Below are 26,340 nucleotides of genomic sequence, written 5' to 3'. Positions count from 1 at the left end.
AGAAAAAAGAGACCTCATAGTCTATCACCAGTCCTGTGAGCAGGTCAATGCACACACCAATCCCATAGTGCGAGGTGAAGCCTCTTTTGTGCCAGGTGCCATCAAAAGATACACTGATGTTTAACACTGTATCTGCATCCTCCCTCAGCAACTCCGCCACATCTGGGTCTACATCTGCATATGCCTGCCTGATCTGCTCCCTGGCCTTGTGCAGCGACTGTAGCCCCCTCTCAATTTCTGCAACTGAAATTAAATGCTTATCTTTGTCTGGTCAGGTTTTATTATTATTTCATCAATATCACACACACATACACACAATGCATAAATGTCACACACCTTTCACTTTTTTGTCGTGTCTCTGGTACGTCTTTATGTGAAGCCCAGGGATCCCCAACACTTTTGAGATTTTATTTAGCGCTGCATATCCCAGCCCAAGTTCGTGTGCCAGCAGCACCATCCTAACGTTCACGTCAAACGCAACATCCTTGCGCGTTTCTGCATGGAGACGAGTGGAGGTGTAAACACCTTTTCTGTATCGATCACTGCTTTCACACAGACCGCACTCCAGCAGAAGGCTACTACAGAAGCCTTGGTTTTCTGAATCTATTGTTATTTTCAGGCCCGCGTTCCCACACACCGGACAGATCAGATCACTTGTCAGTTCATTCAGACGTGAAATGTGAATGACAAGCCACTGCTGAGACGCGTACTCGTCTCCCCCTTCGTTGCCTTGTCCTAAGGACAATTTACGGCCGGATGAACTTACATAAGTCTGGTTTCCCGTCTCCTCTCCTTCATCTGTATTTCTCCGATGTTTTCTTGCGTATTTTAGTTGGTTTTGTCTTCTTTTAGAAGACTTTATTCGCGGCTTGCCCGGCATTTCTAAAACCCCGCGGGAGACAGCAGCGAGTCACATGACGCTTCTGAACCAATCACGTTGTCAGAAACCGTCACCAACCAATAAGATGTTGAGTTTAGCTTCCGACCTGCCTTTCTACTTTCATGATTGGTTTCTAATACATAGGATATGCCCATATTTGGATCTGACAGACGTTAGCAGGGGAAATAGAGCTTTCCAACGGTACCACATATGACAGGGCAGAAATCTAGGAGAAATCTACAGGCGCATCATGGACAAAGTGGAGTGAAATGAACACCTAAATGTGTATTTTGACCATATTTTTTTTACTAGCATGAAAGAAGACATGTAAAGGAAGCAAAATATCACAAAATCTCAAAATTGATCAGCGCTTGGAAAAACGCTGTTTTCACCTACCGTGTCTCGCCTTAAGGTAAGAACAGGAATGAAGTCCCGCAAGTAACTTGATAGTTGCCATACTTTTCAACCGAAACAGTATTAGTGGAGCTTTTGGTATGCATTGACATAGAGCCAGAGGATCAACAACAACTTTCACTAATACGCTGCGCCACCAGGTGGTCCAATTAGTTTTCCGCCATCTTTGGTCAGGTCAGGCGTTTCCAACTGTAATACCCTTCTTGTTAAAATTGTAGCAAGTTTAGTTCAGCAAACTAATTTCTTAAGCATCCACCATTACTTTAAAAATGAAAGAAACATTTAAAAATAATAATATACATAGCTGACCAAGGCTTGTTTTAGTTCTGCAAGCTAACTCAGTTCACGAAGCTACTGATTTTATGAGTTTTTATGCTAATTCTGGGCTAACACACAGGTTCTGTACTGTCAGCTACAGTGGCGATTGCTCTAAGACTGCAAGGGAAGCTCAGCTTCCCCTAAAATGTCAACAAAATAAGTAGTCAAATATGTTCTGTTGTGTGTACATTTCATTGACTAAATATGCGCTAGAACATGTTCTTCTTTTGTTCAGAATCAGCTACTTATCACAGGTAACCGACACGACTTCCTCCTCATTCATCCCCGCAGCGCCACAGAGCTTTACACAGTGTAGACGCCGAGCGTCTACAGTCCCTGACAAAAGTCTTGTCACTTATCCATTTTGTAGAAACAACAGCTTATAACCTGACTTTTAATTAATCCATTGGTTTTAGAAATGGCTCATATGAAAGCTAAAACCCTCCCAAATTATGTTTAATATACTAAAATAAATTTGCTTCACTGAAGAAAGATTGATCATTTAATGAACACAGAAAGGTCAGATTTTGGCAAGACAAAAGTTTTGTCGCCTACAGAGAGTAATGTGAAAATTGAACAAATAATTTACTTCAAATACAAAATATGTTGCATAACATCAGTGAATTAAGTAGTGGTGCTGTGGGATCCATATTTAATATCTTGTATGACTTCCATGAGCTTGAAGGACTGCATCCATGCGGTTCGACAATGATTCATACAATTTATTGATGAAGTCATCAGGAATAGCAAAGAAAGCAGTCTTACATGCCTCCCAGAGTTCATCAAGATTCTTTGGTTTCGTCTTCCATGCTTCCTCTTTCATTTTACCCCGGACATGCTCAATGATGTTCATGTCTGGTGACCTGGCTGGAAAGTCCTGGAGCACCTTGATCTTCTTCGCCTTGAGGAACTTTGATGTAGAGATGGAAGTATGCGATGGAGCACCATCCTGCTGCAAAATTTGACCCCTTTTATGGTTGGGAATGTAAGAGGTAGCTAATACTTCTTGATATTTTAGGCTATTGATATTGCCTTCCACCCTGCAAATCTCTCGCACACCCCCATACTGGGTGTAACCCCAGACCATGATTTTTCCGCTACCAAACTTAACTGATTTCTGGGTGAATCTGGGATCCATGCAGGCTCCAGTAGGTCTCCTGCAATATTTGCAGTGGCTGTGATGTAATTCAACTGAAGATTCATCTGAGAAATCCACCTTCTGCCACTTTTCCAGCGTCCATCCTTTTAGCAGGCTGTGGGCCTTGGCAAATGCCACACGTTTTTTTAATTGCCTTTTGTTTAGTGCTGGTTTCTGGGCACTGATTCGACCATGGAGGCCATTTCGAGACAGAATTCTACAAACTGTCCTGGTTGACACGGGGACTTGAGGTGACCAGGCCTGGTGGAGCTCTGCTGCAGTGGAAAAGGGGCTGGCCTTGGATTTTCGACCCAACAAAAGGTCCTCCCGAGCAGTTGTCTTGCGGGGTCTGCCTGATCTGGGCTTGTCAAAAACATCTCCAGTCTCTTCAAATCTTTTTCTTATTCTTTGTGCTTGATGCTGAGACACATTGAAGGTGTCAGCCACCTCAGCAGTGGATCTGGTCTTCAGCCTCTTGATAACCAACGCTTTGGTCTCAGGGTGAATCTTAGGCATGTTGTCAGGGGTCAAGTTTCAGTTGATGTGAAGGTCTGGTGTGCTGGGGTTCTTTTTATACACACCCACTAATTGATTGATCAATTATTGATCACAGGTGAGGCTGTAATCTAGGATTGGGTGCATCATATGACAAGGTGACAAGACTTTTGTCTTTGCAAAAACTGACTCAGTGGGCTTTACCAGGGACTGTACTGACTTCAATGGGGAAGCATAGAGTGGGTTGTTCCACTGCAGCGAAACTAGACGGTCATTGGATAAATTCTGGGCTTTGTCCCGCCCATCGGACGCTCAGCGTCTCTGGGGGTCTATGGGACAGTGGGCTGGCCCGGACGCTCGGCTTCTGCATGATGATTGGATGATCTGTCTGAGGCTGAGTCCCTTTTTGATTGACAGCGAAATGAGCGAATCAGCAATCTTGAAGTATAAGCATCCACCGGAGCAGTTTTCAAGTTTTTCATTCCGTTGTTCGGAGTTGATCAGGAGACGTTACTGATCCTCAGTGACTTTGTCTTTGTTAAAAACGACTAGCGTTGTGTTTGGTGACTCTCTTCTGTCACTCTGCGAATCTGGACACATTTTATGACGTAGGCCGAAAATGAGCTTCCCCTCATTATAATGCTACTCGGCCGTTAATATACAGGCTGTGTATGCAGCCGGTGTAACAGACAGTGGTCAGCAGTGAGCAGCTTGCAGATGCTAGCTTCATTAAGGAGGAGAGATTGTCTGTAAGAGAAGGGAGGTTTCTCTCTTCCAGGCTAATGGGGGCTTGAGGGAACAGTTCATGAAGCCCGCTTCTCCTCGCCCTCCCCACACCTGACAGGTAAGTGAGACAGGCAAGGCAGAAACATGGCGTGTAGCCCATTTCCTTTCACCTACTTTACGCTACATTTATGTTAACACAGTCGCCAACATACAGACTGTAGCCAGTGTAACGGTGGAGACCAGGGATGGTTACCGAGCCCCGGTATTGAACAAGCCCCGGGGCTACATTATTCAAGACCGCAGTATCAATAAGCTCCGACCTTAACCGTTCTGCTATCAGTACTGGAGCAGTTTTTTTTTTTCTCCACTAGATAAACGTTATCTTGAACAGTCATTTCACCAGCTCCGTCAAATATCCCTCTATGTATGTATGTTTTCGGTATTCTCACAGAAGAGAGATCTGTCTCTCTCTCTGCCCCTGCTATTTGTGTCAGCGGAGGGCAGGGGGGCGGGGCTGTTGTTCCAGTGACACACACACCAGACAGTAGCCTACCTTTACATAGATAAGGATAGCGGAGAGAACCAAACAGTACAAAGTGGCTCTACTTTACTAAAGTGGATGCAAACACAGCCTGTTGTCACAAGTGTGACAAATGTTATGTTTGTTCAAGTTTTTTTTTCTTCCTCAAAAAGTGTCGCTAAGAATACCATTTAAGTACCAGATCAATAAGCAGTATTGGTAAGAATAGTAGTACCGTTACAATCTTAAGGATACCCATCCCTAGTAGAGACAAAGAGAGCTCTTGCACTGCACAGATATCAGATGCAGGCTTCATTTGGGAGGAGAGGCACCCTTTCAGAGAGGGGTCACTTTTCTCTCAGCCAGGCTAAAGCGGAAAAGAAGTGTCTGAAGCCCGCTCCTCAGCAATGCTGACTCACTGAGACAAGAGAGGCAGTAATGCTGCTGATAAATGCTTGTAGTCTTTTCCCCCTTATCTCCTTCACACAGCGATTATGCCAACTCTAATAAAGAGGCTAATATACAGGCTGTGTATGTTGCTGGCGCATTAGTTGTGAGGAAGATAACTTCTATTGCACAGGTGTCATTCAGGCTTCTGTAGGGAGGAGAGGCTCCCTTTCAGAGCTAGGATGCCTCTCTTTCATCTCAGCCTATGTGGAGTGGATGGGAGCCGTTCCTCCTATGGTGGGTGAGACAACAGAAATAAAAGGGCAGGAACAGTGCATGTAGCACTGGTGATTGAGGGTGGGAGATTGAGAGAGCTGAACCTGCCAGCTATGGTGATCTCCACAATCTGGAATGCCCAGGCCCGGGACACGGTGGCATGTATCTGCTGACTGATGTGGATATAGGGCCATCAACCTGTGTTTGTGCCCGCTGCAGGGCGTCCTTCAGTTTCTGCAAGATAAGGGATGTGCTGCATGGCCTTGGGGTGTTAGCTGCAGCACTTATGACTGGCCTTTATGATTATGGCCGCTTCTCAAGTAGGAGCTATCAATTGATCAAGAGCTTCCTGCAAATTGTCTGCAGGGCGTGGCCCATTTCTTGTCATCTTGTTCCCCAGTGGGTCCGGCAGACAGTGTTAGATGATCTCCTTCGGTCACTTCGGTGGGTGGTACCAGAGCAGGGGGGATTATACTAATTTTTTTTTTTTTTTCCTCACCCAATGAGTTGTTAGCCTTTTGGGGTCAGGACTGGGGTCCAAATGAGAGCGTGTCAATCCAGCCTTCACCTTTGTTGTTAACCAATAACGATACCTGTTTGAGGGCTTTGCGCATACGAAATAGTAATTAATGGATGTAACTCCGGTTTGAGTAGTGCATAACCCTCTAACTGCAAGCCCAGCTGGCCCCTTTTTGGTATACGTTGCTTAGTTTCAAAGAGAGATATGCAGTGTGTGAGCTGGGGCTTAATAGGAAACTACAGGGGATGGTCACTACCCCCTGATTGGGCAGTGAATGCAATCTTGTTAATATAACAAAACATTTTTACAGTTTTTACACTTTGGGTTTTGTATGAATTAAACAAATAAGAGATACAGCTTCTAATGTTGATTTGTGAAATAACCAATATAATTTGATTTCTTTTGTAACACTGTCAACTTGTAGATATTTTCAGAAAACATTACTCTGCATGACTAGGTAACTATCATATTAAACAGGAAGCCATATAAAAAAATAATTTGTCCTGAAAGTTCGGGTTATTTGATGTGGAGTTGTGTCATAGTGTATAACCCTTGTGTACTACCCTGAGCAACGTGCTGCTGTGGTAAGTTTACACATAAATTAATATGATATGATGCTCTATATCGAGTGGCTAAAACACATTTTTGCAGATGGCCCCATCTGTAGTAGCACAGTGCTTATCTTCTGTGCCAGTGCTCCCAGATGCTTCTTCAAACACACACTGAGCACACTGATCTGAATCTACTGCAGGTAATACACTGACTATAGATAAGTACCTCACACAACCCCACGCCAAATAACCCAAACTATCACTTGAATGCACTGTGGCCATGCTGACAATGATTTCTAAATACACAATGCTGGAATGATTCCTTCTTACAGTTTTGGTCTCTATTCTGTTTAGTTTCATTTTCTTAGGTTTCATTTACTCTCTAAAGCAACAAGACAGCGAGAACAGTAACTGAGCAATCCCTGGTGATTGGAGGCTTCAGGGTGCAGCAGATGAAACCTGAGAAGCTGTGATCACCAAACTTGTATTTGCTGTCGGAGTTTGTAGGAAATGGCAGCAGCAACTATTTCTTTTGAACAAGACCAATTTTGTTGTTCAGTTTGCCTGGAGGTTTTGAGAGACCCGGTCACAATCCCCTGTGGACACAGTTATTGTTTCGACTGTATTGAAGACCACTGGAACCGGACCAAGCAGAAAGACCAGTACAGCTGTCCTCAATGCAGGAAGGTGTTTAATCCAAGACCTCTGCTGAGTACAAACACAGTTTTGGGTGAAGTAGTGGAAAAGTTTCAGCAAACAGGATTTCAAGCTGCAGCTCAGCACTTGGCGAAACCTGAGGAAGTGAAATGCAGTGCTTGTACGGGGAAAAAGAGCAAAGGTGTCAAATCCTGTCTTGTGTGCTTGGAGTCTTACTGTGTGGCTCACTTAAGAGTCCACGAAGAACGCTTTCATGGAAAGGTCCATAAACTGATCCCAGCTTCAGATCAGCTTAGAGAGAAGTGCTCCCACAGTGTGAAAGAGAGACACAAGGGCCATGACGTAGTCTCAGATGAGAGGACAACACAACAGGTGTGTTTGAACATTTCTTGAGATGCAGAAATTAATCCTTTATCTATTCATTTAAATTTTGGGAAGTTCAAACATGTTTACGAATAGCTTGACTTACTGTTGGATAAATGAACTAACAACAATGAAGATCTGAATTTACTTTTTATTCTAGTACTTTTAATTGATGTACATAACACATTATGTAGGTTTGTGCACCAAAATTCAGATAGAGGTATTTAATGTAAATAGGGAGTTCCTCCTGATTTTTACAGTTTAATTTTCATAGGTTTAATTTTCTTTCTCGAGCAACGAGAAAAAGCAGAAACTGACACATGCATGATCTTTGGCCATATGTCAAGATGAGATTGTCCTCCTTTTTTCTATTACTAAAAGATTAGATAGCAGTGCTGCAATGTATTGTCAGATTCTTTCCGACGTGCATCACAGGCAGACAATCCTTCGTAACAGAGACAGTTTTTTCCAAACTGTGAGCCTATGCTGCATACCATGAGATCATCATGCTAGAGGACTGCAGCTGAAAATGAGCTGACAGGCTAAGAGTTAATTGTGTGTTGTTCAGTCATGTACTCCTTACACATCGCATGTCACTGGTCAGATAGTGTCAGAAACCCCCTCCCCCATACCCTATATCCTTTATAAAGTGCTGCAGGAATGAGTCCTAAAACCCAGAAAAAAGTTTGCATTTTTCACCTCCAGTTCCCTCATTCTGAAGTCGATGGGTTTTTTTTTAACAGTTTTTTGGCAGGATGCCTGAATTAGGGTCTGTGGTTAACACAAGCTTTTCATGCGTTTTATTCTTCACGCTTTATTATACAACACAAAATATGTCAGTAAATACCCCACTTGTGATTTTTTTTTTAAGCTTGCTGACAAGCGGATAAATGAGACTACAGAGGTTGTGTGGGAGACATTAAACGTCACCATGCCAAACAAGAAAACCTCAGCAGTCTGTCTTTACAGCCTTGTTGTGTTTATATTCACACTCATGCAAACTACTACTAATTTTCCCAAGATGAAAGGCTTTTGCAGAAGAGGTGAGCATGCTAAATCAAACTACTAGTTGAAAGGTAAGTAGTGGTGACACTGAAGTCATGTCCCATGGTGTAGTTCGTTTATAGCCTAATGAGAGAGAACTTGTTACATCTGTGTTATGGGTAGTGACCATGAACATTGTAGGATAAGACTGTACTGGAAGACCAAACTTTATTCCTTGTGTTTTCATTTAAATAATGTTTGAATTGTTCTCACTGTGAATACTGGTGTTATCTCAAGTTTCTAATGAGGACATCAATGTATATAGAATTTAATCTGTCACAGTTTCTCTGCTATTGACTGTAACATATGTTTTTGGTATTTGGCATATTGTCATTTGTTATACTATTCAAAAGAATAGAGAGTGACTGCAAATAAAATCTCCCGATTTCTGTTTAGATGGGCACAATATTCAACCTACTTGAGCAGCACAGACTGGAGTCCTACTACAATCAGTTTCTTCAGTTGGGTGTTAAAGATGAAAGAGATTTCCTGGATGGTGTGACAGATGAAGATCTAAACAACTTAGGTAAGAGTGCTGAATATGGATGAATGCCAACACCCTTCCAAAGGTATGCTTAGATTTTCAGTTTTACATGTTAATTGCTTGAAAAATGAAAACTTTATTCACAATACTGTGCAAGTGTGAAGAGAATTTATAAATTTACCTGTAATTTAACTGTAGCTTCCTAGAACTCTTGAATAATTACTTGTCTGACTTGAACTTAAAAGTTACACTAAAGATTAATGTCACCACCTAATGGAAAATAAGATACATTAAAATTACACCAAGTTACCAGTAAGATGAACTTATGCACATCACAATTTAATGCAGCGTTCATGTAATAAATATCTTTGTAAAATGTTTTAACTGTTTGTAATTGTTGACAGTGTTAGAAGTGATACACTGTTTTTAAATTTGGATTCTTTAGTTTGTGGCATAATTGTATTATAAGAAAGGATGAAAAACACATGATTGGAAATGTAAAAATGAGCAGCCATAAGGACAGTCCAGTGGCTGTGCATGATGAAATTCAAGTTATCACACTGATAAGACATATAATAAGCCATATTGAAATATATTGTCTCTGCATTTTTAAAGGTTTAAGTCATGTGGAAAAGAACCGTTTTTCAGCTATGAAAAACTTCATTCAGAGACTCAGAGTTCCAGAGCATCAAGTTCAAACTGTTAAATCTCTGCAAAAATCAATGGAGGTGTTCTCTCTGCAGTACACATACCCCAAATGTCCTCAACCAAAACCTATTAAAGGTAAGAGGAAAGCATCTTATAATGCATTTTTTAACATTTATATCATTAGTTCAGTTCTTTCTACTGACTTGTTTACAGTGTACAGCATGAGGGGAGTTTACCTTCAAATGTTGAGTGACTGTGAACAGAGAAATACTTAAGACTGGTGCCAAACCGTGTCCTGAAATATAACACCCTTTGCATAATAGTAGTTCAAATGAGATTTGAAATGGTTTAAATTTTGAACTTACAGATATCGATCCAGCGCAAAACACAATTGAAGATCTGATGTTAAGGATCTGTCATCTTGAAAATGTTGGCAGCACCAAAGGAGTCTGTCTCTACACAATTGATGGGATGCCTTTGACAGATGATCCCTTCTTCAACACATGTGAGCAGACTTTTTACAGTTAAGCTTGCTAGATGAAATGGTATTATAGTTTAAGTACATTAGAGCAGTTGAAAAACTTACCTGTGGGTATATACAGTATATATATTTTATTCATGATCAAACAAGTCTAGACTATAGCGCAGATCACAGAAAACTCAGCGCAGGCACTAACCAATCAGATCATGTTTATGTAGGTCCAGCCTGGCATTCAGCATCAAAATGGAGAAGATGTTGATTATTGTGGTGGATAATCACCCTGTTCTCTGTGATCAGATTATTTACACACTGGGACACAAACCGGAGAAATCAAGAATATAGAGAGGTGACAGGGGCTGTTTGGTGTCTGGTTATACAGTTTATTTACCAAGTAATTCCATGTATCTTTCAAGAAGAAATTAGAGCTGTTAATGTTTGTTAAAAAAAAAAAAACAAGTTTGATGCTTTCATTGTGGAAATATAAGGGTCTAAAATAAATAGCTTTTTTTTTTACCTTTATTTGACTGTTTTAGTGTTTTGACCATGTGTGGCATTACTGCATATTGTGGTATTTAAGGGTGCACTTTACACTCAGTTCCCAGTTTATTAGTATACCTAACAATAACTAATACAACAGTCCTGTGACAGCCTATTTTCATGAAGGTTGTAATGATCATTTGATTGTTGAAACTGTTATGCATTTTCACTGTCGTTCAACCCTTGTGGCATTGGCATTACTTTTTATTACAAGCTTATAATTCAAACATGCTAAGATTGTAGGGGTAACCTTCAGCACTAAATTGCTTCACTCATTCACAATGCCTTACCTGTTTCTACCATGGCACAGTTAACATCACACCAACTGTTAACTGACTTTGGGGAACCAATCCCCTTTTTAACTACAAGAGAGGGGTTGGTTTTCCCAGATGAAACGACCTTGAATGTAGAAAGCGACTACACTTTGTTACATGCAGAATAACATTTTCAATTTTTGTTTGAAATAAGTTTGATTTTACTTCAGTGGGACAAAATATAATGCAGTTTTTAATTTTTATTGGCTCTCCATACAGGGTCTTTGAAAGACAGGCACATTCAAAGTGGAGCTGTGATCTATGCCATATTTACACGAAAGGAAAACCTGGAATATGCCCGTCAAATGCCAAAGCAAGAGTTTGGTAAAACTTTTGGAGAGGACACCATTCGATGCCACATCATGCTCAAGGTATGTCTTAACTATATGGGTTGTGATTCAAGTAATGATATTAGCACCTGATACCAGCAGTTCTTACTTCCAATATAATAACCCATTTAAGAAGACATTGCCCCCAGTGTGTCCGGTGATGGTGCAAGAGGATTGGGCAGGAAAGGGCAACTCCTTCCCCATGCAGCAGTTAAACAGACTCTCCATGAGATACAGACTGGGCCAAATCCATAACTAAAGCATTGGGGGTGTTTTATATCAGGAAATATGCAGCCCTGTGTGTTTGATTTATTGTGCACTTGATGCTGATGGCCTTATTCTACAATGTCTTACAAAAAATGACAGCTTCATTTTTTTGTTTGCACTTATTATTTTAATGAAAATTTGACAAGTGTTGCCAGAATTTTGTTAAGGCAAAATGTTGTCAACTCTTGTTGTAAATGGCCCCATTGCCTTATTTTGTTAACATGTACAGTATATAAAAGTTAAATCTCTATTGCATGTTTTATTCACTTTAGGGAGACTTCGACCTGATGGTGAACTTACAAACCGACACTTTAACCAGTCTGAGGCTCAAGTTGTCAAATGAAACTGGAATCCCAGCACATGTCCTTCAGTACAAGTAATTCAGAATTACCACAATGATACACATGGAATTTGTGGCTTGTGACCCTGTTTGTCAACAGATCTTTTCTCATGTAGTATTTACTACCCGATCAGTACCCCTGTTGTTTGGTGTGCCTGTTATATTTGCAGAGGACAACGCTATCATGGTGACACACTACAAAGCTGTGGAATCTCTGGGGGGTCAACAGTTGCCTTCTCTTTATCCACGTTTTGTGATGAGGATCCATACAATGAGACTTTCTTCATTAATGACATTTTGCCATCAGTCCAACAGACCCAGAAAGGAATCAGTGTGTTCCTGTCCTCACTTTATGCTGTTGTAAGCAGTGTTTATAATATATTGTTCCCATTATCTTGCTTTCTCATTTACTTTATTATCTATATTGCACTACCCAATGTTTTCCTTTACTTACCAGTCATTTTTTGCACTTGACAAGCCATTTTCCACCTTTTTTGCCTTTCTTTGAAAAGTAAGTCTGGTGATATTCTTTATTTTCTTATTGTCAACCAAGTTCATGACAGCTCCAAAACCAACAATAAGTTGATCTTCTAGCAAGTATTTTCTGTGTACTCAAAGAGTGATACAGCTTTTTTCTTCTGGGCAGTGGTCCATTGTTCAGAAACGTTTAAAGTAAGCCACACTGTTCCACTGGGTGTTCTGTCATTATCATGAACATGGCCACACAGTTAATTCCGAATCAGTTTTCTCATACAGCATCCTGCCGATCGTTCGATCTGCACTGTATGACAATCGTTTGCTTAAAACATCAGTGCCCGGCTGTTTTAAACTTAAGTTTTAGAATAATTGTATTTTCAAGTGCCGTTAAGATTTTACATCTTCAATAGGAACAAATGGACTTGGGGCTGAGGGTAGAGACGTATGAGTATTGAGAGACAAACTAATACATTTGTTGATTTTGGTCTTTTCATAGCATTTGTTGACAGTAACAAAGTACAGAATACTGCCAAATTCATTTCACTTTCCCCTTTCCTCTCTTTAGATTTAATTCAGTAAAGATTTATTTGAGGAGGAGTTATTACCCAAAACTTGTGATTTTAATTTTGCCAGTGTCTGCCATGTTTGTAGTGGTGGAAATTCCAAGGTTTCTGTGTCATATTTTCAGACATCAGTATTTTAAGTGTATAATCTTAGCTTTGTCAAACGCCACACCTTCTACAACAAATATGAAGCTGATAGCTGCAATGGAGACATCACAACCACCTTAGCAGTGAAGCAAAATTCTGTTGAATGTTATGCAATAATAAAGAAAAAAATTTTTTTTAAATGCTTTAGTTAAACTAATTATATGCTCTTAATGTATTTGACAGTTATATTATCTTGAGTAATTGGAATACATCTTTTCAACTCTATTACTATTACCCAATAAGTAAATGATTCAATCACTGGGCCTCCAGGTAAAATCTATTCTGTTAGTCAAATATTTCTCTCCCTATAGACACTGCATTTCTTTTTTGTGCCTTTTTATTTAGTTTGACTATATCCTGTTTTCCTTCTGAAGCTATTTGTGTTTAAATGTAACTTGCATCTACCATGATAATCAACTCAGGAAGATTTTTCACTCTGCCCTTTCTTGAAATTAATTAAAACCAATCTGAAAAGATGTTGAATCTATGAATAAATTTGGTATATTTTTTTACTTTCCCTTCTCCAGTGGTATTAACCTTGTTTTAAAAGCATTCTCAATATCTTTTAGAAAAACCACCATTCCAACACAATACAAAATAAATTGATTGCCTCCGTAAGAAAACTGACTGGATGTAACCCTCTGGCCCAAAGTTTGCACCAGTTACTCTGCAGGAATGAAAAGATGACAAGGATCCAGAAGGTAAACAATATGATGTAATACAATACTCTGTACTTTGTACTGAGTGTACCAAGTTACTGCACTACAATTTGACTTCATACATTATGCTGTCTTCAAAAAAAATGGACACAACTCCTTTTTAAGTTTATGTAGCTTTAAACCCACCGTGTCATTGTACTCATGCTAGTTAAGTCAGTTAGTGGGAAAATGTTTTCTGTAATTGGAGTGATATATTCTTTCACAAGTGCCAATTTCTCTATGTCTGCTTGTTACGTTGCTGTAGATTGCAGTTTTTGAAGGCTTGTACATGCTCTTCAGAGAGCTTTTGCCCCAACATGGATCTGAACGTGGAGAAAAAGTCATCAAGGACCTGGATGTCTTTGAGAATTCATTGTACTGCTGGGCATATCTTCTTTCAAGAGCAAAGGTATGATGATACTGGGGTTTGACTGAAATGGGCTTTTGAAGTCACTAATTGCTAAAGTTTTTAAATTTTGTGTGTATATACCTTATAACACCTTTGTGAATGTAGAGATAGATTTGAATTTATTTGTAAATTTGTCCTACATTTCCAGTTATTTGTTGATTTTTGAAATGATCACTTCTGAATTTTCTTATTTTGACAGAAACAAGCATCAGCCCATGAGAACTACGCACTTATCACTCTTACATCTGAAGATAACAGCCGTTTCTGTGAACCAGTTAGAGTACCTGGAGTGCCAGGTACCTTTGAACGAGCGTACGTTCTCCAGAAAATCAAAGGTAAAACTAAAACAAGTTTTTATGTGAATGAGAAGATGCATCATACTAGATTTCTGAGAAGAGGCAAGAGGCTAATTACAAAATGCTCAGAGTAAAAATACCAAGTCTTGAAATATTTGTTTCTTAATATCTCTTGACCTTTGGTCTAACCACGCATGTTTCATTTTTAACCATGATCACAAGTGTTTCTAGTGTGCCCTCAACCAAGATTTCATGGTTGTACAAGGAATTTTGTTGTAGGAAACTGAAGGAACTTTATTTTTTAAAGTCTGATGATGAAACTTTTTTTTTTTTTTTTGAAGTTTGGTGTAACACATAGACAATTTTAGGAGTTTTGTTCCACTCTCACGTACCACTTCTTTAATGCTGAGGGAGCTTGTCAGTGAACTGCTCTTATTCTACATATAAAGATGTTGGCATTTTTCATCTCTGTCAGCTAAACTGTTTTAGATATTGTGAAGAATAGTAAAAGAAGCTGCCACTGTGAGATGAAGTGTCAGGCCCTTAACTGCAGTTTGTACAAATTAGCACATGTCTAAAGTACATAAATGCCTTTTACCATAACGTACTGTTTTATGGGAGAACCACTTGCATCATTGCTGCCTCACACATTCTGATAGTGGTTGCCCCTGGCATAGTTTGGCATGGATATCCAGCATATATAGACTCTTGGCTTAAAGTTTTCAGACACGGAGCAAGGCTGTTTTAGATTTGAAAATAGATGATTATATGTCTGGAAAATATTCTTGTGTACTTTTTTAATTGTCGTGTAGCAAGAATATGGCTATATATGTATACAGCCACAAGGAACCCTATATTTTGTATTAATCAAGTAGACCTACTTAAATAATAAAAACCTTTGTTTACCTTTTTGGCTCAGTGAAGTTTCAGCTCAATAATGCACGTGACCGTGCTACTTTGAAAAAGCACTGCATTGAATAGGCTATTCGTTTTGTGTTCAATTTTCATGGTTTAAGTCCTGTATAGAAATTTAGCATTTTTATTTTTTTCTTGCAAAACTGTGTGTTCTTTAGTAGTGAATGGTGTGTTTTTATTATTGATTTCATGTTCTGTTCTTCTGTTTAGATGGAGACAAAATTCCAAACTGCACTGAAGAGATTTTGCGAGAAACCTCAGTACAGAGAGCTACTGACATTGAGAAAATCTTGCTCAGCTTGGCTCCATCATTCAGAACATATCCTCTCTGGATTCATCATGACAAGACCACTGGTCAGAAGTATGTACCATCAAGTTCTTACTTTTCATTAAATTACTGCAAATATGTTTTTATTGTTGTTTTTCTGTTGGCAGTTTTGAGAAAGAGTTCTCAGCCTTAAAGTTGTTGCTGGTTATTTTACTAGTACAGTACAGTAGATGCAGTATATTGTAGTATGTTTTTGTTTGAGTGTTGCAATGATAAGTGTTTGCTTAAGACTTATGATTGTACTCAAGCCATAATTGTCAATAACCTAAACAATGAAATGACAGCTTTCAGGTCAATATTCAGAGAACTTTTGGAAGTATGGTTGAAAGATTGAAAACTTTCCCTCACCTCAATATGACCCCACCTCTACGTCTGAAGGATCTAGGACAGACAGAGGTTCGCCTTGTTCTGCTGAGTGAAGGTACTCCATGAAATCATATCCTGGATTGTCATTCCTTTCTGTGTATATAGAAAGTTTCATACTGCATTGTTGGTTTTATGGGTTTATGATCTTGATGGCTCCTTTTTTTGTGCATATTTTCTTTGTCAGACAACCTTGGTGTTTATCTGTATAAAGACAAAGGATCCGCAGATATGATCAGAGTGCACGATTGTCTGGATGGCAAAGAGAAAACGTTGGATGTGAATGTACTGGCAGCCAGGTGAGTACCTGAACCTTACAGCTTGTATAAAAACAAGAATTTTGAAATCAGTTAGTATACAATATAAAACAGAATTGTTTTTTGGGATTTTTAACAGCCCCTGTTTTTTTCATTAGTAGAATGAGAGCATTTTTATGCCCCATGCCGACGACAGCCGGAGACATTCTGTTTTCGGGTTGTCCGTCCGTTTTGGTGGTCAGAGGTCAAGGTCATGGTGACCTTACAAAACACAGACCACCTGGAGGGAATTTCTGTGTTCTCCAGTAAAGTTTTCACCCGTGGCCCATATGGCTTAATTTCAGTCATTTTTCTGTAGATAATGATGATGAATGCCAGAGCCACTGGGATGTCTAGCTGATGTTTTGTTCATCAATCCATCATATAACTGATTGTCATGTTGTTTGTTTGATTTTAACATTTAACACAGGACCGGTGACCATAGAGATGACCAATCACTTGTCACAACTAGGACTCCAAAAGAGGCCATACTGGTAACACTTCTTGCCTTGCTTGACAATATCTATGTCTTGAATTGGGAAAACGCACTTCACAGTGTGCAGCCTGTACAGTGACTAGTCCTGAACAATGCACTTCAAAAAATACATAATTCAGTTTAAATATTGGTATTTTATGTAAGGCTGTCAAGGTCATTAGTATTTTAGGGAAAAAATAGCCATTTTATTTGTTTTTTGTTGTTGTTGTAATGAAGTTTCTACTACATCAACAACAGTAGTCCATACATACAATACATGTCATTGTTCTTGACTTTGTTTTCATCAGGTCCTGATAGACACAAGTTCGTCCATGGACGAGGAGTGCTACAGAAATACAGGAATAAAGAAAATTAACGCTGTGAAAGAGCTCTTTGACAACTTTGCGTCAAGAAGCATGGCTTATGATTTCCATCATGTCATTGGCCTTGTGAAGTTCAACTCCATGGTGAAAACTCTTCACACATTTACTGAAAATCTGGAAAAGTTCAAGGTAAATGTACATACCCCATCCATCAACATGTCAAAGGAGCATTCTGGGCAAATGAGGGTTTGTCGTGTATGGAAACATTTGCATTCCATTTTTGATGTTTCAATCTACCTCAATAGAAATGTAAATTTTCTTTTTTTCTTTTTTCTTTATTTATTATTATTTTTTTACATTTTTAGGAGCACATACGTAACCTTGAGCCAAATGGGTGTACTCTGCTGTATGATGCCCTACGACGTGCAGTGTCTGAGTTAGAAAAGGTCAAGACAAAGTTCCCAGATTGTAGACTTCGCGCGATGTGTCTCACTGATGGAAATGATTCTGGGTACATTTCCTTCCCTGTGCTATTGTGCTGCGTTACCACCTTTACTATTTCAGCTACAAAAATATACATTAAGTGCTTTACCTTTTAGTTGAGCAGGTGTTGACTAATGCATCATGTAAGTACCAGCCCCAGATCAGCTAAATGGTTGACTCTGTAATCTCTAATTGTTTATAATCTGTCTCAATAAATTCACCAAATGGTTAGAATATCAACAATTACCCCTGATTTCAAAACACGCTTTATTATTTACCGCATTGACATTGAGTAAGCTAGTCATACAGTTTATCATCTATTAATCCTGCTATATGAACTATTAACTACAGATTGTGATTTTATTTGGGGACAGCGGAAGTCATAATCTGAATATTGTCATATTTCCAAAGATCCTCGATAGAGCCAGTTGCAGTTACAGCCAAACTGCTCAAATGTGACATCATTGTAGATTCAATCCTTCTTGGAGATGTGGAGAACAACATGCTGCACGGAATCAGCAATGCAACAGGTATGCCGTTATTACCAAATTATATATAAAGCTGCACAAAAATGCTACATATGCCATATCCTGTCTCTGAGTTCTCTAAGACACATTTTAACTCAAAGCAATTACTAACCTGTAGTCAGAAAATTTAGATAAATTATCTTCTGACCATTTCCAAATATTCACAATTAAATCAACTATGAATGAACCATCAATTGCATTTCAGGTTAGGCTCATCCTCACCATCATTTGTTTGTGTATTAAAAAATTAAGAAAATGACCGATGTCATTAGTAACAATGGCCAAAATGTGGCTCACCACATATCCATGATTGCTTTCAGGTGGTTGCTGTTTCAAACCGCACACAACCAAAGAGGGTTTGAAGCTGTTTGAGATTGAGACAGTTCTGTCTTTGGAGCAGAGGAAACCCAAGAAAAAACTTGACCCATCCTCTATCAGTGAGGTCAGTTGCAGTGTCTTCTATTCTGTTTAAAGCTGCTCTGAAAATGAAACACATCACAGTAATTCCTTTTATAGTTTTAAACTTAAAATTTGGCATGATGTGTTCATAAATTTTTCCCTGTTATTTTATAGCATGCTTTAAAAGGCATCTTTGCAACTCATGGATATGATGAATATCCAGAGACATCTTTACCAAGCCAGATGAACAACAAAGTAACAGGGACAGAGAGGTAAGATTTAGAAACACATCCTCTGGATGCTGATAATAAACCTGATCAAGTTATTGTGACCTTTGTCCATCTGTTAATGATCACATTCTTCATCTAATTTGTCAAACATAAAGGTTGTGATTATAAATGATAGTGTCAGGCAAAGGTGAACTAATTTGGTGAACAGGTTGCCCTTGACCCATCCAGCCGTTTAGCAGTCATTTAATTTTGTTGTAGCCCCTAGTGGCAAATGTCATGAATTCTGCAGGATAGTTTGGAGTCCCTTAGTGCTACAGCCACTGATTATTTTCATTTTCAATTGAAATGCTGTGTCAGAACAGTGAAAACGGTTCACCACAATTTCCACAATTATTGATTGTCTGATTCATTTATTGACCAATTGGACAAAAATGTGTTTCACAATTGGCCAACACCAAACACAATCCTCTGAGGGTTTTCAATGGCAAAAATGATAAGGCTTTTGAAGATGTGTGCATTACATTTGAAGCATTAATGATCTTTCAAAATAGTGCTCTGAAAAAGCGGCTTCTGGAGTCGAAGGACGAGCGTTTAATGGAGAAGGACAAACGTGTCCTGGAGGAGCTGAAGAGCCTGCATTGTGACCCTCATCCCTTCTTCAGAGTCTTTCCATCAGAGTCAGACTTTAGTAAGTGGCATTGTTGCTCTTGACTTGTTTTTTGCTCCCACAAAACAGGATCTAGTCTTACAAATATTTAACACGTCTATAATTTGTTTGGGTTCTCTTGTCCTTTATAGACTCACATTATGTAAGTGACAGCTCATGAAAACCAACATTTTAATTGTTTTAACTATTTATTATTAAACTGTAGTCCAGAGTACCCATTGTGCACTGTCTAGCCAGCCTTCATTGTAGTGTGACACTGGAAATGAGACTAGTTGTTTGATAGAATATTAAGATAAAGACTTTTTTTTACTATTGGGATGTACAGGATATCGCATTAAGCTGATGTAGGTCATGAGGTGACCATCTATCATTAAATATGAAGTGTAATCCTTTCATAGCAACAGGGTTCAATTAGTAATTTTTTTTATCTTCAGTGTTCTGGAGGATTCTCATGCAAGGCCCTCCTGACACACCGTATGGAAAAGGTGTGTTTGAGCTGTACTGCCAGTTTGGTCCTGACTACCCAGTGAAGCCTCCACTTGTTCGCTTTGTCACAGGAGTATCCTGCCAACATAAAACAACTGAAAAGTTATTATTACATTGCATTCAGACGTCTACACAGTGTTATATTGTAATTATTACCATGATTATTGCTTCATCTCTAACTCAGTGAGGTTATATGATGGCAAAAGTTATTACATACCCTGTGCATGTGTTTTTTGGTAGTGAGATTTTCTTAACAGTATGACAGGTGTACCACTGCAATGTCAACAGCGTGGGCCGCATCTGCCACAGCATATTTGACCGTAGCTACAATGCCCATATTACCATGAGAGAGATCTTTGATGCTGTGTATGGACTGCTCATCATCCCTGAGCCTGACGATCCACTGGACAGGTGAGATATTTACATGTTCATAAATGAATCACACTAACGTTCATGTTTTATCTGGATATTTCTTGTGCTGCTGATATTTGTGATCCATTTACAAAGTCTAATGTGTTGCATTGATTTAAAATGTTGTGTGGTAGAAATTTGTTTATCATTGACTGTTTCATAATTTACTAGCACTGAGAGAGTAAAGAAATTTGGAAGGTGACACCTTGTGCCTAATCTTTTTGGATTTGTGACTTTGTACCAATTTACAAGAACAGAGATTTCACCCTCAACTAAAAAAATGTTTTACAACAATAGCATGATGAAACAGGGGGCCTGCACCATGAAGCGAGATTAGTGGGTTATATAGCTTCAGATGATGACAATTGTAATGAGAAACTCAGCATGCAATATCTTAGTGTTCGTAATCAAATACACACCGACCACATTGGTCAGTGTAATGTCATATTTGAAGTATTTGACTTGTATTTTGAACTTCTTTTGGAAGCGTTTTGGCTGAGGAGTTCCTGACAAACCGTGAGACGTATGAACAAGAAGCCAAGAAACACACAGAGCAAACTGCAGGACAATCGCTGGATGACATGGAGAAGGTGAATGAACTAACATTCTTAGTTAGTTGTGGTGGAATATTACTTTCCATATAACAGTGATGTATTTGGTGTCTTGCAGTCATTATATTGATATACTATGTGACTTGTTTTGTCTCTTTCTTTTATTTTAAAGAAATTGTTGGATTCTGTGCCACAGTTTATACCGCGACATCTAATCTGTCCACTCACCAAGAAAATGTTTGTTGATCCTGTGAAAACCGTGTATGGCACTGTGTATGAACGCAAGGCCATTGAGGAACACCTCAAGCAGTGAGTTAATTTGCTACTGTTGACACTAATTAAAAGTGAGCTATGTCTATGTCATTACAAACCTGATTCATAACCAATTTATCAACAACATGCTTGTAAAGGAGGCCATCTAATTGCTTTGGTCCCATTTTAAATTACATGTACTGAAAAAGACTTACATCAAAGGGCCTTTTGTCAAATAAATTAGGTTAAAATTTAAATAAAATTAAAGTAGGTAAAGCTCTGGCTACAATTCCCTGTCAATGTTTTTGGCAGTGAGTCTGAATCCGCTATCACCCCCCAAAAATCTCAGCAATCAATCCATCTGGTGCATTGCCATGTGCTCTATTTTCACTGTTGTATACTCTGTTGCAGACACAAGCATGACCCTATGGCTGGCCCAGGACATGACCTTGAGCTTAGCGACCTTACAGCAGACTGGGATATGAAGAAAATGGTGATGGATTATCGATCTCATCAAATTCAGTGAATCTTTGGAGAAAAACGTTGGAGTTAAAGCTTTGTAGTTTTGTGTTGGTGTTAAAAGGAAATTAACCAGTTACTCTTCATATTTTACTATCTAGTTCATCTTATTTAATCTTCCTTTAAAGCCTGTCATGTTGAAAATGCATATTTCTGAGCACAACATGCAATAGCACACAAATTATGAGTGGTTTGAATTGTGTTTATTGTATATAACTTGTCAGCTATTGTCAGTGACATGGTGCTTCTCTCACACGAACCCCAGAAAATTACCCAATTAGAAAAGTCTGAATACATTCGCACTAATTTGTCCCTGAAAATTGGTTTAATATGTACTTGATAAGCCTATTCGTGTATAGTATATGTCTTTCCTAACTTTTCCACATTTTGAATTCATTATCACATAATTTGATAAGCGAATGCAATTCTAAAAACGTAAATGTCATAATAATAAACTTAATGTAGGCTCAAATGTTTCTTACTGAATATAAAAGTGAATCTTTGGCTATTTTGACCAGTTGTTTTTGTCCAGACGGGACCACTAAGTGGACAGTGATAGCAATTTGGGTTTCTCTGCTGTCTGACATAATTATTTAGAGATGATTATTGCTTTGATTTTTTTGTGGGTTGGTCAATATTTTTTCCATATTATCAGTTATGTCTATGCACAGTTTTGCTACTTAAGCAATTAAAAAAATTATGAATCACTTTGTATTGTTGAATTAAAGTTCAAGTTTACTGTTTGTCTCACTAGTGATTACATAAGAATAAAGCATGGGAAAGGGACAAAGCCTTTTTTTCTATTTTATATGTGCAGCAAACATTTTCATGTAAGTCTTGCATATAGTCACCCAAAGATGTGTGTCACTCAGATTTCTCGGACTTCCTCAAGAGTTGTTTTATTGTTTGGCAGTGTGTTACAGATGTAATTGTGGTAATATTATTAAGAAGAATATGCCATAATGTTGCATATGACCTTTCTGAAGCAACCCTGAGCATAGGCAGGAGTTGGAGCCGTGATAAGCCTAATTGAATCAACTGAACTGATTAAATCAATTAAATTAGGCTATATTTACATACAGAACCTTAACATGTTTGACTGTAAATGAATTGTGCAAATATTTGTGCAGATTTATGTAGAAGTAACAAGTGATGCAACTTTGAAACCATCATTGGGGTAGGTCTTCTTAGGGTCATATTGATGTTTTTTGTATTGTGAAGTAAACAATGTGATTGCTTTGATTGGAAGACAGCATCCTACTACTTTGCTGCACATTAAAGCTGTGGGATGTTCACATAATCTGCGTCAGTTACTGTAAGATAGGAATGTGGGCTCCACTGCTGTCTGTTACACTGTTAAATGATAAACAGCATACTGGTCTTAGATGAGGAACTGTAATACTTATATACTTATATAATACTTTTAATTTTTATAATTTGGCCAAGACAACATTTAAGGCAAAGAAACCTACACTTGCCAAAATCATTTTATCTGTGGACCCAAATATGAACCAGCAGTAACGTTTACATCTATACTGCTAGTATAAAGACTGTCACGTGTCAGTGGTTAAATGGGACGTAGTTATCACTTACAAGACTTTATTAGTATTTTATAGTTGATGACTAGACAGCCAATCCTCGCCTACCATTTCGCCTTACGTCATGTTCGTATTACAGGAAGTGAATCACTCGCCTTCAAATTAAATTTCCTTATATTTGAAAAACATATATAGAATCACTGATCTACCCGCGATGTTAAAGGGCCATTTTTAAGACAAAAACTCATTCTTTGTAGATTGATACTACCGCTGCAAGTTTGTCGCTTTTCTTCTTGATGGAGCGTCAGAAAAGCCCATTAATGTTTTTATTTTGGTGGCTGTAGCCGGAAGTGTTTTAAATGTACACACTTAAACTTTGTGCTTTACTGACGCTGATTGACTGCACGAAGTGAACGCTGTTGACTCTGCAGATTTGAGGAGAAACGGGGACTCAGACAGCAGGTGAGTGTTACTGGATTTCCCAAAAAGTTATTTTTTTCTTTGTTTCGATTTGTTTACGTTCGCCTAAAAGCTGGACTGAAAACTACGCGGTATTACTTCAACAGGTTGTTTTACTTCAAACGTGCCAGCGTTATGGCTAACTTAAATTTGAAATCACTAAAGGCTGTGGCATTACTTTCAACTTTTGTGTGTGGCGTTTCTGGCACAGCGTTGATTCACTCTAAAATAACCATGTGCGCTGAAGTAAGGCAGTTTTTGCTGAGGGGTTAAGCCAGGACCTGACTTTCCTGCAAAACCTGTTTACACATTCACGTTTGGTTAAATCACTTCACAGTTCCCCTGAAAAGTGGAGACACTGAGTCACAATGGGTCTATAGTTGAACTCCCTGTTAGGACGGTAATATAAGGGAAAAGTACCCCCAGAAAATGGCATGTTTCATACTGCAGCTTTAGGAGGTTCAACACTTCAACTTTTTACTGTTGACATTAAACATGAAATCAGATACACAACAGACTAACATGCCTTAATAAAAAATTATGAGAATTGTTGGCCTTAGTGAAACATTACGAGCCAAACTTGACCAGAAATATAAATCACTGTGGTTTAAATAGTTTTGGACAACAATGCAGCTCTATGGCACAGAGGCTACACCAGCAACAGTCTTTAATGGGATCAATTAATTGTGTGTCTTTTCTATAGGATGTGTAATAATCTTGAATTTATACATCATAGTAACCCCACTGCTTCTTCTGCTTGTATGTGTCCTTTCCCTAGAGAGATGTGGTGGGTCCTGTGGGTGCTCGCCGCCCTGCTGGCTCTCTTCTGCAGTCTGGATGTGTGGTACTTCCTACGGGCAGCGGTGGTGATCCTCCGGGCCTGGTTCCAACCTCCGGTCTTTGACATCACAGCAGAGCAGGTCCTAACAGGCCGAGTCACTCCCCATGACATTGACATGTGCCACATGAACAATGCCCGTTACCTCAGAGAGTGTGATTTCGCCCGGTTCTCTCTCTACACACGTAACGGTGTATTCAAAGGAGTTCGAGCCCTCGGCGCTTCAATGGTTGTGGGGGCCACCACCATTCGTTACCGAAGAGCTCTGTGTATAGGTGAGGGGTACGAGCTGCGGAGTCGGATCGTCACTTGGGATGACAAAGCCTTTTTCCTGGAACAGAGATTTGTGTCAACAAGAGACGGGTTGGTGTGTGCCATCATGTACTGCAAGCAGAGTGTCATCCGCAGCAGCCCAGACAAGATCATGCAGCACCTGTGTAAAAGGAAGGTGGGAAAAAAGTTTCAGAACAAATGCAAGTTGCATATTGGTAAGGTTTAATTATTGAAGAACATTGATACTGAAGGTTTGCTCCTTGCAGGTGGAGTGCCCTGAGTTTCCAGACGACCTTCAGCACTGGGTCAACTTCATCTCTGCCAGCAGCCAGACCCTCAGGGCAGAGAGTGGACTAGAGGAAAAGAACAAATGAGGCATTGCATGGACAGCTATTAAGACTGGCTTTCGTGAGACATCTAATACACCAGCTCAGGATTCAAAGTCTTCTGAGAGAGACATTTGTCAATCCACTTGACCTGAACACACTTGTGCCTACTTTACTCGTGAACTTTGCTTAGACCACAATACTCATGCCAAACACAAGAAAAAAACAACATACTTCATGGTTCTGAGAGGCTGCTAAAGGCCATGAATAATCTTTACTTATACACTAATAAGAAAGTAATATGATTGTATAAAGTATGTGTTCATGTACTACAGAAGCACTAAAACAAATAAAATTTGAACTCCTGTTGATGCACTTTTATGCCCACAATATGTATTTATGTGCACACGTGTGCCTCACATAACATTCAATAAGAGTCAAGTTAGGTACAAGTTGTTACTGTAATCAACACTATGGTATACAGCAGAAAAATCAATGAAAGTGGTTACAAATCAGAAAAAGATGCAATACAACAAATGAGCAAAATCTTTTGTAAAAAATAAATAAATAAATAAATAAAACCATTAAAAAAAGTGTCACAGTGTGACAGAATAACATTAACTTGCCATAGCAAGTGTACAGTGATTTATTTAGTAAAAAGCAGTTGTTGCTACAGAAAGAGGATGTCCAGCTGACACCATCAGCTTCTAGCAGGAAGTACATGCTTTTGGCTGAGCTCATGTTACAATACACATATAAAACTTAACTTTTACAGTACTATTTTCCCTGAAAGATCTTTGATTTTCTTTATCAAAATACTGTTTTGGCTATTTGTCAAAAATTAAACTTTGACAAAACTTCAAATCAAACTTCCTCTGATGGACCATTTTATACACAGAGAGTTCAGTTTAAACTCTCTGTGTATAAAATACATATCCACACATGTAGAATTGAGATTCACAAGTGTTTTTTCACTTCACAAATATAAATTGATTGAAGGGAATTGTTTGTGTATTTGCAGATCCTTTTTATATTTGCAAGGTATTTTTGTGAGTTTACAAATGTATCTTTTGTATTTGTGGAAAGTGTTTTATATTTGCAGATTACACATTTACTCTCTGATTGTCAATCTGTTCACACAAACAATTTTGACACAAATCTACCTACACACTGCTGCTTCTATTGCTCTGACAAAAAAAAAAAACATAGATCCTCCCAGGTGCATGCTGCCCCTATACCTGCTTACCTATACAAAAAGTTGCCTAAAGTGCTGCCCAGTTGCAAAGCAAACTGAAGAAATAAGACAACAGAAATACTAAATTAATATAGTCTTAAAAAAAGACAGTTATACCCAAGAGGTAATAAATATCTTCTACAAATATACACAAACGTAAAAATTATG

The 26,340-nt window shown here is 38.8% G+C and overlaps 2 protein-coding genes across 5 annotated transcripts; both read left to right on the top strand.

The window, feature by feature from the left end:
- The first annotated feature begins 1,072 nt into the window (after positions 1-1,072).
- On the top strand, positions 1,073-22,280 carry LOC130178985 (uncharacterized). 4 transcript variants are annotated; one of them, XM_056391664.1, is made up of 26 exons: positions 1,073-1,292; positions 6,580-7,254; positions 8,686-8,815; positions 9,389-9,556; positions 9,789-9,926; positions 10,973-11,124; positions 11,622-11,725; positions 11,860-12,049; positions 13,446-13,577; positions 13,840-13,983; positions 14,183-14,318; positions 15,405-15,555; positions 15,807-15,943; positions 16,073-16,184; positions 16,612-16,675; positions 16,965-17,168; positions 17,345-17,490; positions 17,874-17,992; positions 18,310-18,431; positions 18,563-18,660; positions 19,170-19,306; positions 19,720-19,844; positions 20,037-20,182; positions 20,670-20,772; positions 20,906-21,042; positions 21,397-22,280. In XM_056391664.1, the coding sequence occupies exons 2-26, from the start codon at positions 6,736-6,738 to the stop codon at positions 21,509-21,511; spliced, it is 3,729 nt and encodes a 1,242-aa protein (XP_056247639.1). In that variant the 5' UTR covers positions 1,073-1,292; positions 6,580-6,735; the 3' UTR covers positions 21,512-22,280. The 4 variants fall into 4 exon arrangements, with proteins under 4 accessions (XP_056247639.1, XP_056247641.1, XP_056247640.1 ...); XM_056391667.1 differs by lacking the exon at positions 1,073-1,292 and adding an exon at positions 8,117-8,288 and having other exon boundaries at positions 7,190-7,254; XM_056391666.1 differs by lacking the exon at positions 6,580-7,254.
- Positions 22,281-23,368: 1,088 nt separating this feature from the next.
- LOC130179040 (protein THEM6-like) lies at positions 23,369-25,313 on the top strand. Its single transcript, XM_056391748.1, has 3 exons — positions 23,369-23,504; positions 24,280-24,787; positions 24,879-25,313. Exons 2-3 carry the CDS (start codon positions 24,284-24,286, stop codon positions 24,984-24,986), a joined length of 612 nt encoding a protein of 203 aa, XP_056247723.1. The 5' UTR covers positions 23,369-23,504; positions 24,280-24,283; the 3' UTR covers positions 24,987-25,313.
- Positions 25,314-26,340: the final 1,027 nt, after the last annotated feature.

This window comes from Seriola aureovittata, chromosome 12 (genome assembly GCF_021018895.1).
Source record: "Seriola aureovittata isolate HTS-2021-v1 ecotype China chromosome 12, ASM2101889v1, whole genome shotgun sequence".
Taxonomy (NCBI): Eukaryota; Metazoa; Chordata; class Actinopteri; order Carangiformes; family Carangidae; genus Seriola; species Seriola aureovittata.
The sequence above is the reverse complement of the archived record's forward strand: the minus strand, read 5'-3'. Positions and strand labels throughout refer to the sequence as shown.